Source organism: Archocentrus centrarchus, chromosome 17, assembly GCF_007364275.1.
Source record: "Archocentrus centrarchus isolate MPI-CPG fArcCen1 chromosome 17, fArcCen1, whole genome shotgun sequence".
In the NCBI taxonomy this organism is placed as follows: Eukaryota; Metazoa; Chordata; class Actinopteri; order Cichliformes; family Cichlidae; genus Archocentrus; species Archocentrus centrarchus.
Window position 1 is genome coordinate 13,471,770 of NC_044362.1, and position 15,414 is coordinate 13,487,183.

The window sequence follows — 15,414 nt, forward strand, 5'->3', positions numbered from 1 at the left end:
TTCTGCAGCTCTTCCCCCACCTCACCCCTTCATCTCTTTGTGTGACAGCAAACGAGAGAGGATGATTTAAATGCATTAGCAGAGTGTGTTTTCCCTATGGAAGACCTCCAGACCTCCAGACTGTTTCAGGCCAGGAACCTTTTGTTTGGAGCTGGTGCAGAGCGCTGAGAGGACTCTTTAAAAGCCTGGCTGTTGTTCTCTCAGGAACACATTAAAGTGCAACATGCTGAGTTGATGTACTTTTTTTTTTGTGTGTCCTCTCATGTCTTTTGTGAATCTGCCTGCTAAAATGAGGCTGATTACGGATGCAGTCGCATTAACTGGCTAAGTGAATTTTGACAAGATATGGTGATGGTATTAAAATAGAAACATGCTCGGGCAAAAACAGCACAGGCACAAAGTTATTTTAAACAAAAGAAAGCCGGTTTCCAGGGAGTGAATTTGGCATTATTATTTTTGGCTGATATGTTTGGCTGACACTTGTGGGACAGCAAATTCTCCTGCTTCATGAGGAAATTTCATTGCTATGCAAATCCTTCCCAAGATCCCACAAAAAAATGTTTTTCCTAATGCCGAGTAGGTGGCGCAGACATCCCTGCGGCGGAGAAGCTCCAATTCACCACAAAGGAATTATAATCTATTGAAAATGTTTTTCTTTTTTTTTTTTCTTTTTTTTTTGATTGTTCCCAAAATAATTGTTACACAGAAAATATGCTTACAGTACACAGGAACTGAATTAAAAAAACAAGAGTCTTTCCTTCCCGTGTTGAACACAGTAGACACCTGTCTTCCCTGCATCTGTTGTGACCCTGACCTATTAGACGAGACTCAGATGTATTTCCTGACTTGTGACCTCAGACTGTCAAAAAGACTCCATCACCGCTTTTGCACTCAATTGCAGCACACACACACTCACACATGCATACACAAAAGCAGACTGTTACTGAGTTTAAGCTAGCTTGTTAAATGCTCTTTTATTACTGTGTTTATTCTCCCTGGAGTGGTAAGAGTCAGGAAGCTGGCTGATGAGGTCATGAAGATCACTGATGTCAAGCACTCTGCCGTGTCAGACTGACTTTCGATAGTTTTGATACTGTGACAAAGACCTACATGGTGTAATCATCTGAAAACCTGCCAGTCAGCTCACCTGTCAGACAACTACAGCATGTACATTTACAAGACAGACGTGTAGCTCAATGGTCTGCGTTTCATGATTGAGATGCAGCTCAAGTTCTGCCACAATCTGTGCACATTACCAGTCTGCAAACTGCAGAGTACAGCTTGTTCTTATTCACTTGTCTCTAAGGCCCAACTGCCAAGTTTTCTGGGCGTCTTGGCTGCTGCTTCTCCCAAACAACTGAAATTGCATTATGCGCACCGATTTCAAGTCTGCAGTGATGAATATCTACGATTCCATTTTCTTTTCGGCGAGGAAGTGAGCCCGTAGGGACAGGTGACAGCATGAGCTTAATACAGCTTGCTCACTCAAACGCATGCATGCACAGTATGTACACACAAACTCGCACATACTGCACACACCATCTGGGGAGTTTTACAACTCAATAATCTGCTTCCTAAGGCATACCTTTTCCTCTCCTCCTGCAACACAACACACATCAATAAGCACTTTTCTCACACACACTCATACTGCTCTCCACTACTTGAGAAAGGAAAATGAGATGTTCAGCTCTGTCAGACAAACACACACACACACACACATGCACACAAAAATAAAAAGAGGAGATGCCTCAAAGCAACTTCTACTCTTTCCTCTGCAAAAGCTGTTTTTGCTGTGTTGGAAGAGATGACATCCACACACACACATATACGCATTCACATAAAGTGTGTCCGTAACCTAAATACACAAAGTCATTGTCATTCCATCCTCAGTTTCACTGCAAAATTCACTACAGCGCTTCTGCACGCCAGGCAGACACATAGTTATGCGCAGATGAACACACACATATTTGTACACAACCCCAATTCCCAAAAAGTTGGGACACTGTGTGAAACGAACATAGAAACAGAATAAAGTAATCTGCAAATCTCATGAGCCTAAATTTCATTCACAGTAGAGCAGAGAAAACATATCAAGTGTTTAAACTGAGACATTTTACTATTTCGTGAAAAAATATTTGCTCATTTTGAATTTGATGGCAACAAAATATCTCAAAAAGTTGGGACAGGGGCAACAAAAGGCTGGAAAAGAAAGTGGTACTAAAAAGAAACAGCTGGAGGAACATTTTGCAACTAGGTTAATTGGCAACAGGTCAGTAACATGACTGCACAAATGAAGAGCATCTTAGAGAGTTTCTCAGAATTAACGATGGGCACAGCTTCATCAAACTGCAAAAAACTGTGGAAAATTTTCAGAATAATGTGTAAAATTGCGATGACTTTGCATATCTCATTATCTACAGTGCATATCATCAATATATACTGAGGATCTGGAGAAATCTCTGTGTGTGATCTTTGGGCTCTGCATTAAAAACAGGCCTGATTCTGTCATGGAAATCACTGCTCAGGTTCACCCACAAATGGTTACAACTCTATCATGCAAAGAAGAAACCATATGTGAACATGATCCAGGAATGCTGCCATGTTCTCCGTGCCAAAGCTCATTTTAAGTGAACTGAGGCAAAGTGTAAAAAGGTCTGTGGTCTAAAACAGGTTTTAGAGCATCATATGCTCCCATCCAGATGGTGTCTTTTTTTCAGGGAAGGTCTTGCATATTTCAGCAAGACAATGCTGAACCACAAACTGCAGATATTACAACAATGTGGCTTCATAGTAGAAGAGTCCAGGTGCTGAACTGACCTGACCTGCAGTCCTTTCACCAACTCAAAACACTTTCCCAAAAGTCCAGCAGCTGCTCTCCTCAGTTCACAGACATTTACAGACTGTTGTTAAAAGCTACACAGTGGTAAACACGGCCCTGTCCCAACTTTTTGGAGATGCGTTGCTATCATTAAATTCAAGATGATGTTGTTTTCTTTCTTAAAATGTTACATTTTATCAGATTAAACATTTGATATGTTTTCTATGTTCTATTATGAATAAAATATGGGTTTATGATATTTGCAAATCATTGCATTCTGTTTTATTTACATGTTATACAGTGTTCCAACTTTTTTGAAATTGGGGTTGTATTTATATACTGTATTTCCTCTTCATTCACTGTAGAACATCAATCATGCAGTAATGAAGTTGCTTAAATATTATGTCTAAGCATCACACTTTTTGCACACCAACATTCTCCATACATGCCTTAGGACCCCAACCCCACTCACGTTGGCACATGTCCTTGTTCTCCTCAAAGCCTGGTTTGCACACACACCTCCCAATGGGAACCAGCCAGCCTCCGTCTGCACTGCAGTACATCTTGGGAGGCTCAAACTCCTCAGAGGCGTTCACACACGCACCATGGACCTCAACCAGTGCTGTGTCTCCACCCGTTATTGTGTCAGGAAACTGGGCCAAGTTTAGCACAGTGAGTGGACATTTCTTGTAGAAGACCCTCACTGAGACCAGAGCAATGCAGGCACCCAGGTCCTGGAAGGCCAGGTAGAAACCCTTTTTACTCAAGTTACTGATGTCCCGCACCTCTGTGTTCAGCTTCATGACACGGTCGCCAACGTCCACCTGTGAACGATGGATATTTTATACGTGTAAGTTTGGCGAATGGGAACATGCAGTCTTTAGCTAACTGAAAGAAACTGGAAATTCAGGTTAAATATAACCCACAGAGAAACCCAGGTTTTGAAAAAAAAATACAGTATGTGTAAATCCCTTGTGTGCTTAGGCACTGTTTGTGTACGTATCCGTACCTGTGTAAAGCTCTCATCTGCAGCAATAGTATCAATCTTGATGTATTGGCTTTCCTTGATAAACCACAGGTTTGCATTGTTGGACTCAAAGTAGTACATGTTGAATGTCTGCAAAACAAACAGCATTCATCAGTTTTCAGTTATCATACAAAACAGAAAGATGCACAGTTAACCCAGACACATAAAACGTGTGAGTGGATCCATCCAATGTGAAATTTTAACAAGGCCTGTACTGTTCTGCAGCTCTTCAGCTGCTTGTCTTCATGTTTCAGTGCATCTGTCTGGACTGAAAGTCAGCAATGCTGTCTGCAGTTTCATGAGAGCGCAGCTCTAAACTGTCACATTAAGCCCATTATTTATTCTGGAAATGTAGTAAAAGTGAAAGGCGTGTAAGGGACAGTCAAATAGAAATGTATACAGAAGAGCAGTGTTATAAAAGAATGGAGGGAAAAAGTATATTTGTAGTATAAAGTTCAAAACATCCAATAATTACATTATGCACATCCCTTCTTGATGAGAATATACATGTTAACCTGCATATAAGAACAGCAAACAGATAGAATGGTGATGCCTCGGGGTGGCTGTAGCTCAGGAGGTGGAGCAGGTCATCTACTAATCAGAAGGTTGGTGGTTCAATCCTGGCTGCTCCAATCTGGATGCCAATATATCCTTGAGCAAGAAATGGAAACCCAAGTTTTTCTCCGATCCATCCGGTGTGAACATTAGATAGAAAGCACTTTGGTGTGGAAAGATGTGCGTGTGTGAATAAGGCATGTTGTTTAAAATGCTTTGAGTGCTCAAAGTAGAGTAAAAGTGATGTATAAGAACCAGTTGATTTAATTCATTTCACTTCTTTAATGTTCACTTTCCAGTGCGCTTCTATTTATGCAAGTCATAGCACAGCAATAAATAAACCGGAACGAATGTGTTTAGTTTGTAAATGATCTACTCAGTGTTCTAACTGAGACATATCTGCTAAGTTACACATTTGAGAACTTGAAGCAGATACTGTAAAGCACAGAGAAGAGTCAGAGAATATTCTACAGGACTGCAAATGATTTCTGCTACGCTATACTTCAAATATAACTTACCCTTTTGCTATTGATCTAAAAAAAAAAAAAAAGCCTAAAGAAATCTGTTCTTTTTTTCTTTCTTCACTCCAAAAATATTTCAAAGAGGAGACAGATATACAGCAGAAACAGCAGAAGCCAAGGAGCCAATCAACATTCAATGTTTTGCTCAGGACGAGTGAGCAAACAAGCAGCGTAAATGCAGCAGGAGGCCTTAAATACAAACAAACAAACACACACACACACACACACACACACACACACACACACACACACACACACACACACACACACACACACCAGATGCATAGACATTTGTTATCTAACCAAACAGAACACATGCTGCTCATGTGATTAAAATGCTTGTTTTTGTATTATGCTTGTGTGATGCAGACCTCTTTGCAGGTACCAGGGACCCCAGGTAGACTGTTACAGTCTCTTAGAGTAAACTTGATCTCGATGTAGACGCGCTGCGCTCCTTCCCGACTGATGTGTCGCGTTCTCAGCCAGTTGTTTTGGTTGGCTTCCATGACGTTACACACCTGGTAGGTCCTCATTGGGGTATTCCTCTCATCCATGACACTGATCTCCTCCCACTGAGAATAAGAAACAGGAGGTGGACAGAGATTATCTATTATAATATTTTTATTATAATATAATGTAGTTTAGTTTTTGAGGCACATTTTGGGATCTTGCATATTAATGTAATATCATATTTTAGCTGCGGGGCAAAGAAAGAAATGGGGTAAAGGAAAAAAGATTCCATAAAGCTGCAAATAAGGAGGAGGGAGGGAAGAAAAGAGTGGGATGCAAAAAAAAAAAGGAGCATGTGAGATGAAGAGGGAGTGGAAGGGGGAGTAAATAGATGAGTGATGAGGGGAAGGAGAAAGGAAAAGAGAAGTGATGACGGCTGCTGAGAAGTATTTGTGTTGAAGGGGAAATCTCTTTAACTAAGACATAAATCTCAAATCAAAGACCAAGCGAATGTGAAACTGAGTCAGCGCGATGTTCAGCAGCACCGGACCAGGGTGACAACAGCACCACTCCCTTTGATTGTTAGTGCATGGATCTCAGTTTAAAGGCTGGTTACGGGGAAACTGGGTCTAAGTTCAATGAACTGTGGTTTAGTGCAAAGCAACGCTGGCCTGCAAGTTCTGTTTTCATGTCTGGGTGAATATGAGTGATGATCTGTGTCAAGATCACTGAAGGACTGTCTTTGTCTACGCTGCACGTGTTCGTAAAGTGAGTAGGTTTTTTTCTGAAGTGAATGGGCGATTTAACGCTTAAGAGGTAGAAGTGTGTGCAGGAGACACGCAGAGAGAGAGAGAAAGACGGAGAAGGAGAAAGGGAAGGAGTAGGTAGGACAGAGCTACTTTGTCTTCCATCATCTACTACCATCTGTTTCCACTTCTGACTAAGGCTGTAATTGAGAACACTTCTCGCATGAGCGGGAAAACATTTCTATCTGCACACACATAGACAAGCACCCACATGCATATACTATTCACAGACATTCACGCAAAGAAAAAGAACATTTTTATTCCTTAAAGAAAAGGAAAATAAACCAGTGTGGTTTCAGTGTCTCAAGATATCTGATCCATTCAAGGGGAAGCTAACTCAATTTTCTCTGACACACACACACACACACACACACACACACACACACACACACAACACACACACACACACACACACACACACACACACACACACACACACACACACACACACACACACACATTCAAACTGGATAGGCCCTTGTTTGTGGCTAGGGATGGAGAGACCACCATCTTTGTTCTGAGCTCCTGTCATCAACTTAAGACTGTAGCCTTTAAGCTCCAGAGTGATGAGCATATGTTACTTACACGTTACCATTGCCCAGCCATGTTACCACATAGTATATACAAATACATGAACCTCTGTGAAATGAAGCATTCATGGACCTAGACCATGGCCCACCAAAGTAAATACCACTCATCTCTAATATGTCCCAAACTCCAAAGAAATAAAGAAAAGACAGGTCAATAAAGCGCAGAGAAAGCAGCAAAAATGCAAAGAGAAACTTTCAGACAAGTGACGTCCAAGCTGAGGTTGAATTCTTGAGGCTAATCTGATGTGACAACCCAACAACCCGGCAAAAGCCTGACGCATTTCACCTCTAAGTCCTGAGCACTAAAACAGAGCCACATAAAAAAACACACATTCTCATACACATTTGCACACATTCGCCAGCTCTCCCGTGCGCTCAGATGCTTTTAATCTCCACAGCCTCTTCTACGGTGTATGAATTGGAGCTTGAACAAAACCAGCTCTTTCTTGATCCTGACTGAACAGTACTTCAGCAGACAGAGAAAGAGAAGCAGAAATAAACAAGAGGAGGAGAAGAAGAAGCTGAAGACTGTTTAAACTGCTGCAGTCAGCTGACAAAAATGTCCCTGACAGCCAGTTAAGAGTTTGAAGATTATACACAGCATAAAGGATGTATCACTGGGGCCTTGCTCGACAATTTACGACTGCAGCGACTGTGAATTACTGTGATCAGCTGCGCTCGATTCAATTAAAAGAACAAAATGCAAGACTAAGGAAGAAGAAATGAAGAAAGATGGAGAAAGAGGAATGCATGTTGGTAAATAACAGGCACGGCTGGCAGCTAAATAGATCCATCTGTGCAGAGCCGGGACCAGTCGGACATCACAGGACGGTCACACACACCCACCCACACAAACACACAAAGCTGAGTCCCCAGGGAGGGGTGATTAAAGCATTTATGGGAATAGTCATTGAGGGATAAAAAGGGCTTTATAATGTCTTTGTTTATTTCTTTGTAGGCAGAGATTGGAGTGGCTGGATTACTGCCACTTCCTGGTGAGCAACTTATTTCCCTACTTGCAAAGTCTGCTCGTTGTCACTTTTGCCGGGCGTGAGACGCAGGTGTTTTTAAGAAGTTGAAAGCAGCCTGTTTTTGCTAATTTACTACTGATACATCGCCCAATTGAAAGAAAATCTCCTGAAAATACAACTGGTTAAACATTGGGATCAGCTATAGAGTTTCTTACTCAATACGTAAGTGCGCAAACACACACACACATGCACAAAGTTATAACTATTGCCAGGGCTGTGTTGGCTCAGATTGAAATCCTCTTCTCTGAACCCTTAATCACCTCGGCCAATCAGCACGCAGCCCGCTTGATTGCTTTGAAGTGAAGCAGAAATGTCGGCTCAGCGTTTAGGTTCAACCATTCACGGGCTTAACATAATATCCCTTCTTCTGCAATCATCTGAGGGGTACACCTATGAGGACATAATTGCCCTCCAAACTCTGGAACAAACTCTGGCTTACTGACGGGAGGACCAAAAAAAGAAAAGTTGAGAAAAGATGGCAGGGGAACAGTTGGGGCTGAGGAGCGTCTGGGGAAGGCGAGGGGCAGTTGGGCCTCCCACTTTCAAACATCATTAAGACACTTCTGTTTTGTGTCTTTCACTGCTTTATGGTGACAGAAATGGGTCGCTCCACTCAGTCTCAGCCACATCCGGCCCTGCACGGCTTGGATTAAGCGTGACCCGTGAGGGTCAAGTGTGATTTTGGAGTAATTCAGGTAGACAGTGGCCTGATATTGGTGGGAATTGCCTCTCACTGAGAATAATCCTCAGGTTTAAAGTTCAAAGGTCAACTAGATAATCCCCTGATATGAAACATAAGACATTCTCACCACCCTTGCACCTCTCCTCTCACAGTCGCTTATCGATCTCTATTTCTTCTCTTTGACACAAGTTCCATGAAGCATTAGGAAATCTTCACCACATTCATTTTTAGACATATGTATAATCATAACAAACAAACAGCACTTTTGCCAGCAGGATTGGCAGCCCTTCTTAGTCTCTATACTGCTTTTTATGATGAATGACACCAGCTGAAGTTTAAAGTTTGTAGCTTTATGAATACAAATACGTTTATAAGAATTTCTCAGCCTGATTCAAATTATGTGCAGCTTTACTGCATCTTGTTAGAATAAACTTTCAGCGCTGTTTTTTGCTTCAAGTGGAAGACCAAAGTGAGCCAGGAGCTGAAGATTTAAGCATTGCTGACGTGGTGCTTTTCCTCAGGAGAGATGGAAAGGTAAAAGCTTTTTTTTTTTTTTACAAGAACCATCACAATGAAGAAAAGTAAAGATTCAGCAACTGTTAAATTTGAGGCTAAAAGGTTTAAAGTAGTAATTTGGCCAACAGCGTGCCTTAAAAGTCAGACCAATGGGTAAAATTACTAACCTTTATTAACCAAACAAATTTAGAAAACAACCACAAAACTGATTTACCATTTAACAGCTTTATAAGAGTCAGTATGTTTGAAGTGGAAAAGTACAAAGTGGGATGGAAACTTAAAAGAGACCCAGTATTAATTAAACAAAACTGATGTGAGGCAGAAGCTTCAAACGGAATTGCTGTTATTAATTATGACAAGATATCACAATTTAACTGTTGAATTTCAGGTGATTTATTGTGGGTACACATCACAGTCGCTCCTTTTTTTCCTCTCACTTCATCTTTGAGGATTCCTTTGCGGCACCTTCAGTTACACTTTCTTTTATTTGCTCTGCACCTGATTACTCTCTAAAGTCAATAAAGAACAGATTTTTATTGTTGTGGCAACATCATAGCTCACTGTAGAAACCTGTATATTTTCCTAAATTACCAGATGAAAAAGAGTGATCCAGGAAGGAGATAATGTCGGCTTCGTGCACCAAAGGACCGCACGAGAACGGCAATGAAAGCAAAGATTTTACAAACTAATTTCCGTGTTCTGATAAAAGAAGCTGATAAAAAATAAAGACACTTTAAACACTTTTATTTTTACAAAGTCTCATACGGATAAAAGGAGGATATATTTATAGTATTTATTTCACAGAGGTTGTGTGTGGAGGCCAGTTTTCCCTGTTCTGACAGTCAATGAAAAAAAAAAAAGATATTCAGGATGGAATACACTTTACTTTCCAGCCAACACATTTCTTTGAGGATAAACTAACAACACGTGTTCACCCCAACCTGAACTATATATTCAATAAAAGTAACTTAAATTAGATTGACCTGCTTAGTTTAGCCACAGATGGAACACATTCTGCTCTTCTGCAGGGACCACAGAGAAAATAAAAGCATCCACAAACATCTACAATATGACCGCACAATAAGAGCATTTCAATTAAGCGAACTCGATACCCTTGATTGCTTGAGAAAACAACTTTGCTTAGCTCTGCTCACATCAGCTGCCTCTCCGTTTCACACAACCATGAAACCGCGTGTGGCATCCTGCAATTTAACACACTGATGCTGAATAGTGGGGAGGGAAGAGAGAGAGAGAAGTGTGACTCGAGAGGCAATAGAATTAATTCAGTGCCATTCAACAGCTCCTGCACTACAGTGACATACAGAACCTGCTCTATTGAATGCACTTCCTCATTCCTCCTCTATATGCTCTTCCTCTCCTTACTGCTCTGATTCATGATAGCTGCACTCCAAACGCACTTGGTCCCAATAACTTCAAAAGTCTAGTTATGCAACACATCCACCTTAACGATGCATGTACACAAATGCAAATAACCAGTCTGGCCAACATGTATACACCATCTCGTCTTATGTAAGAATATTTACTCCTCCGTCAGGTCCTTTCACTCCATCCCAAAAATCGCAGCCCGTAATAAATTCGGGCTCCGGTACCACAGCGTTTTCAGCACAGCAGAAATAATTTGTAAATTCCCCCTGCAAACTCCCGATTTAGCAAGGAGTGCCTATGAACCCAGTGCTCTCTAAAACACACGCTCCAGCTCTGCTGCTGACTTTGAGTCCTCGCCTCGTCCCCAGAAATAATGCAAGTCAACACAACCTGCTATCAGATTTTTTTTTACTTTTGTGTCAGATCCAACATAGAAAGGGAATGCTTATGTGTGTGTGTGTGTGGGTGTGTGTGTGTGCAGGTACTCACCCCCTCATTAGGATAAGCCTCCCAGCCCAAGTCGGCCAAGGCTGACATGGAGTCCAGCAACGTAACTGCGACAACACAGAGAAGAGAAAAAAACCAACCATATTAACAGACGCACACCAACAGGACATTTTTGTGGCATTTCTTGATCTCTACTTCCCTAAAGATCGAGTAATGTTTTCCAGACATAGTGCGGCATGTTTCTCTACTGAATGTATAGCATAATATTATGTCGCACTGTTAAGTTTTCCACATAGAAACTTTCAAAATGTTTTTCATGTTTTCAACAAGGGCATCTTTTGTTGTGTTGGAATACACCAGCGACGGGATCACAAGCACTGGTGAACCTATAATTTTAACTCTAAGATTACTGTGGTTGTGCTGCAGCTGTTCCAGTTCAAGGGGACACAAAGTCATTCAGTGAAACAACATCAAGATGTAAAAGACAGACTGTATTTTACAGTTAAATTTGACTTTAGGTCTTTGAGTGATAATCCAGTAAAAATGTCTCTCACAATGAGAAGGCTTGAAAAATGCAAGCTTTTGTTGTTTTTCCTTTAAGGTTCTCTATTAAAGTTCAGTCACTGGCTAAACAGAGATTATGCTACAGTCTGGTGCAGGAATGGTTCAATAATAATCTGTTTGTATTCTGATTCTTTATTTTAAATGCATTAGGTGAGCCTGAAATCTACTGTGAACTGAAAATGTGGGCAACAGTACTACAGTACAACTCTGAATTCAGTGTGTTGTTTCCAGTGTGTGGTCTCTGCATAACAAGAGGAAGTGGAGGGAGGATGCAGGAAGGTGAGAGTGAAAAGTGAGAAGAAGCTGTGGCAGTTTGACCCATGGGAGGTATAATGAAAACCTGTTTAGATTGCACAGCAAGGTTCTGCACCTGCATGCGCGTATAGCACTTGTTAGTAGAGCCGGACTAATATAGGTTCTTTAATGCCGATACTGATATTTGGTTATTTAAAAATCCAGTGTATAGGCTGATATATATTTTTTCTTCCAGACACATGAAATATAAAGAGATTTCTCTAACATTTGTTATGTGTAGTTGTTTATGAGTCCTTACTAAGAAACTATGACAAAGTAGTTTACAAATTATCTCATTTTATTGTCACAACCATTCTGGGATTGTCTCTGCGGTAGTGACAATTTATGCATTGCCCAACTTTTCTCGGATCAGCTGGTTGTTGTGTTGCCAACAGGGAAGTTGCAGAGTGCTCTCTGGAGGACAATGTAACACTTATAACATGCTTGAAGGGTGTTTCTCCTGCCTCCTTTTTACTTTTTACATTTCTGTTTTATCGGCTCTCATAAATGCTGATACTGATATATTGGCTGATACCAACGTATCGGCAAAAAGCTAATATCGACCCACCGATATATCGGTCAGGCCCTTCTTGTTAGTGCATGTATAGATGTGTGGCATTGTTCAGTCTTGGCTCACTCAGGTCCTAATCAAGCCTTCAACACTGCTGACCATCAATATTTAATCAGTATCCATCTGCAGAGACTTCTGCTTTGCTCTTTCTTCTCTCTCTCTCACCCTCTCTCTCACACATATTGTGTGTGCGTCACAGGTTATCCTTCCTCTGTGGAAATGTTTGAGTATACGCTTTCAATCCACAGATCCAAGATCAGCTGTGTGAGCCGCTGATCTGACACAATTTAAACAAGCAGCATCGCTTTAAAGCAGCGCACTTTCATATTCACTCCAATTTTTATAAGGTAGCAGCAGTGACCTGGAAAAACTATTTACCGCTACTATAAAGTTTGCTCTCCTGAATGCAAATGAGGCTAATCACTCAACTGAAAGGGGTTGAAAGTGTCTGTTTACAAGGCCCTCTGTGTATCCATACAGCTAGCAGGTATAACAAAGGGACTGTAAAATTGGTCCAACCTCCTCTTTCCCTCTCGTCTCTTCTTCTCGCACTCATGCTGTTCATCAGCTCTAACTGAAACCCAACCGTTCCCCTCAGCTCAGCACACTGTGACAGCAGGGAGGCATGTCATGCTGTATTAATGCGTGTATATATATGTGCACCGTGCGCGTGTCATGGCACACATATCTGCGTGTGTCTGCGTGCACTTGCACAAAGCGGTATGTGAGCAAGAAAGCAGCCACGAAGAAAACAGTGCACACGGTATAATGAAGCCGAGAGAGGCGCTGCACAGCGGAGCCGAGGTGAGAGAGAGAGATTAAATGAGAGGGATGAGACAGAAACAGTGGAGGAGAGGTGCTGCGCAGCGAAAGGTCAGACGGAGCCTCCAGCCCATGGTGTATTTAGAGGAACTAAAGACCATTTAGACTGCTTTGCTCAGTTCATGGGCTTTGGAGTGGCACACAGAAATGGGACATAATAGTATAATAATATATGATTTCAGAACCCAACAAAGAGGCACACACACACACACACACACACACACACACACACACACACACACACACACACACACACACACACACACACACACACACATTATTTTTCCCCACACGCTCATATCTCTGTGCGAAGATAAAAGCTTCCTATCAACAAGGAATTTAGCAAAATTGCCTGTTTCAAATACAGGCAATTATGAATTATGTGATATCCTCTGTGATTCACTTCTTTTAGTACCGTTTCATGTATTTCACAGAGAGTATGACTGAGTACAGCTTTGACAGTTTTAAAGGGTCGATTCACAGGAATTACAAAAAAAAGACCATTCATCTCCATAACACAGTGAAGATGATTGGAAGATTAAAACTTTAAATTAACTCAGCTGAGATTCAGAATCACCATGTCTATCTATAAATACGTTACTTTATCTGGATAAAGCACAGGTCTCAGGGTATTAATTTTTTTTTCCAACTGCTTTCTACAAAAGAAACTACCTAAATAAGAACTCTTGATACTATTTTGTGGAATACACTTGGATTAGTAACAGTATGAATTTTCACTTCATTATTTATGTGAATTTGAACTGGTTGTTTCCACCGCTGACCAATACAGCTTGCATACTCTCGTGACTTTGAATGCAGGTTTAAGGCACTTCTATCATTTTTTTATACTGTATATGGTGGGGGTAGCCTAGCCTAGCAGTCAGCTGGTCTCTAAAACTCACCAATTAACACCTTATATGTCTACACAGAATGATTTTTGTAGTTGCTGTTTTTTTCTCATTACAATATAATATGTCTTTGTGCTGTCTAGTCAGCTAAAGTATCACGAGGTCAATACATATGCCTACTTTAAAGCCCTTGTGCAGCCCTCTGGGGAAAAAGACACATCCAGTAAACCTAAAGATCAACACTTTTTCTCTTTTCCTAACACCTCCTGTCAATACCTCTGATCACTTGTGATCAATGACTAGACTCATCAATAGCGTATTCAGTATAGCTTCCTGACTGCTGACACAGCTAGTATATACAGGCTATACTGTAAGCATGGGCGTGTATCTGCATGTGTCTGTGTGTCGAAGACAAAGATGCAGAGAAATTATGTAAATACGTTCAATTCTTCCCCAAACACAAAGCCACACCTCAGTCTGACTGTCATGTCTAAACACTTTCATCCCATCTCACTTTGTCTCTTCTTCTTCTTCTCAAGGGAAATTGACTGAATTGTGTGTGAGTGTGAAATCTAAGCCTGGGCAAGACCTGCCTCAGCCCAGAATGAAAACCCCAAGCTCATCACTCAGTCACTCAGACCAGGCTCATATTCGATCTAATGACCAATCTCTCTCTCTCTCTCTCTCTCTCTCTCTCTCTCTCACACACACACACACACACACACACACACACACACACACACACACACACACACACACACACACACACACACACACACACACACACACACACACACACAGGCAATCTCCAGGTTGTGAGCAGCTAAACATGACAGTTGAGCATCTTCCAAATGTGGTGAGACCACAGAAAAGCAAAAAGACGTCTATTAAGATGGCTTTTCTCAACCTTCCTGACTAACAATACACCTTCCAGGGACCCAACGATCTTGCTCATCGACACCCAAACATTACTTCACTTCTCAAGGCCTTCGTGCACATGTGACCCGATTACTGTGAGAGTTGTTTTGTTACAGAGAGACAAGCTGTCGTATTGATTTTCAACACCAGACTGTGAGGTTTACATTCTGAGAGTGAAAGATGAGGAGGAGGCAGTGGGGGTGGAGGGTGTGAATTTGTGAATTAGAAATTCCAGCACAAAAACAGTAAAACGCTGAAACTGCAACTACTTATAGAACAATGTGGAGAATGTAGAAAATCTTTTTTTTTTTTTTTTTAGTTTCTTTGTCTCTTCATCTCCTTCTGTGTCTGTCTATTTTTCTTTCACACTCCCGCTTCCTCCCTCTGGGGTGTCTGTCTCTCTCTGTCTTCCTCTCACTTTTTTCCTTTATGTCTCTCTACTGCTCTCTCACTGGATGGTATCCACCGCTTCAGCCGGGCTGCAAGAAGCTGTGATCCACCTGCCAAGAATCAAGCAACACTGCCAACAGCCAGACTGGTGCACAAAGAGACCAGGATGCTTGCACAC

At 41.4% G+C, this 15,414-nt stretch overlaps 1 protein-coding gene across 1 annotated transcript in view; it reads right to left on the bottom strand.

The window, feature by feature from the left end:
* LOC115795569 (ephrin type-A receptor 3-like) overlaps window positions 1–15,414 on the bottom strand; it is a 49,228-nt gene that overhangs the window by 24,890 nt on the left and 8,924 nt on the right. Inside the window, exons 2-5 of the mRNA XM_030751543.1 lie at window positions 10,872–10,936; window positions 5,293–5,493; window positions 3,828–3,935; window positions 3,291–3,642 (exon numbers count right to left, since the gene is read on the bottom strand). Coding sequence (XP_030607403.1) covers window positions 3,291–3,642; window positions 3,828–3,935; window positions 5,293–5,493; window positions 10,872–10,936 — 726 coding nt within the window. The remainder of the gene's footprint in view (window positions 1–3,290; window positions 3,643–3,827; window positions 3,936–5,292; window positions 5,494–10,871; window positions 10,937–15,414) is intronic.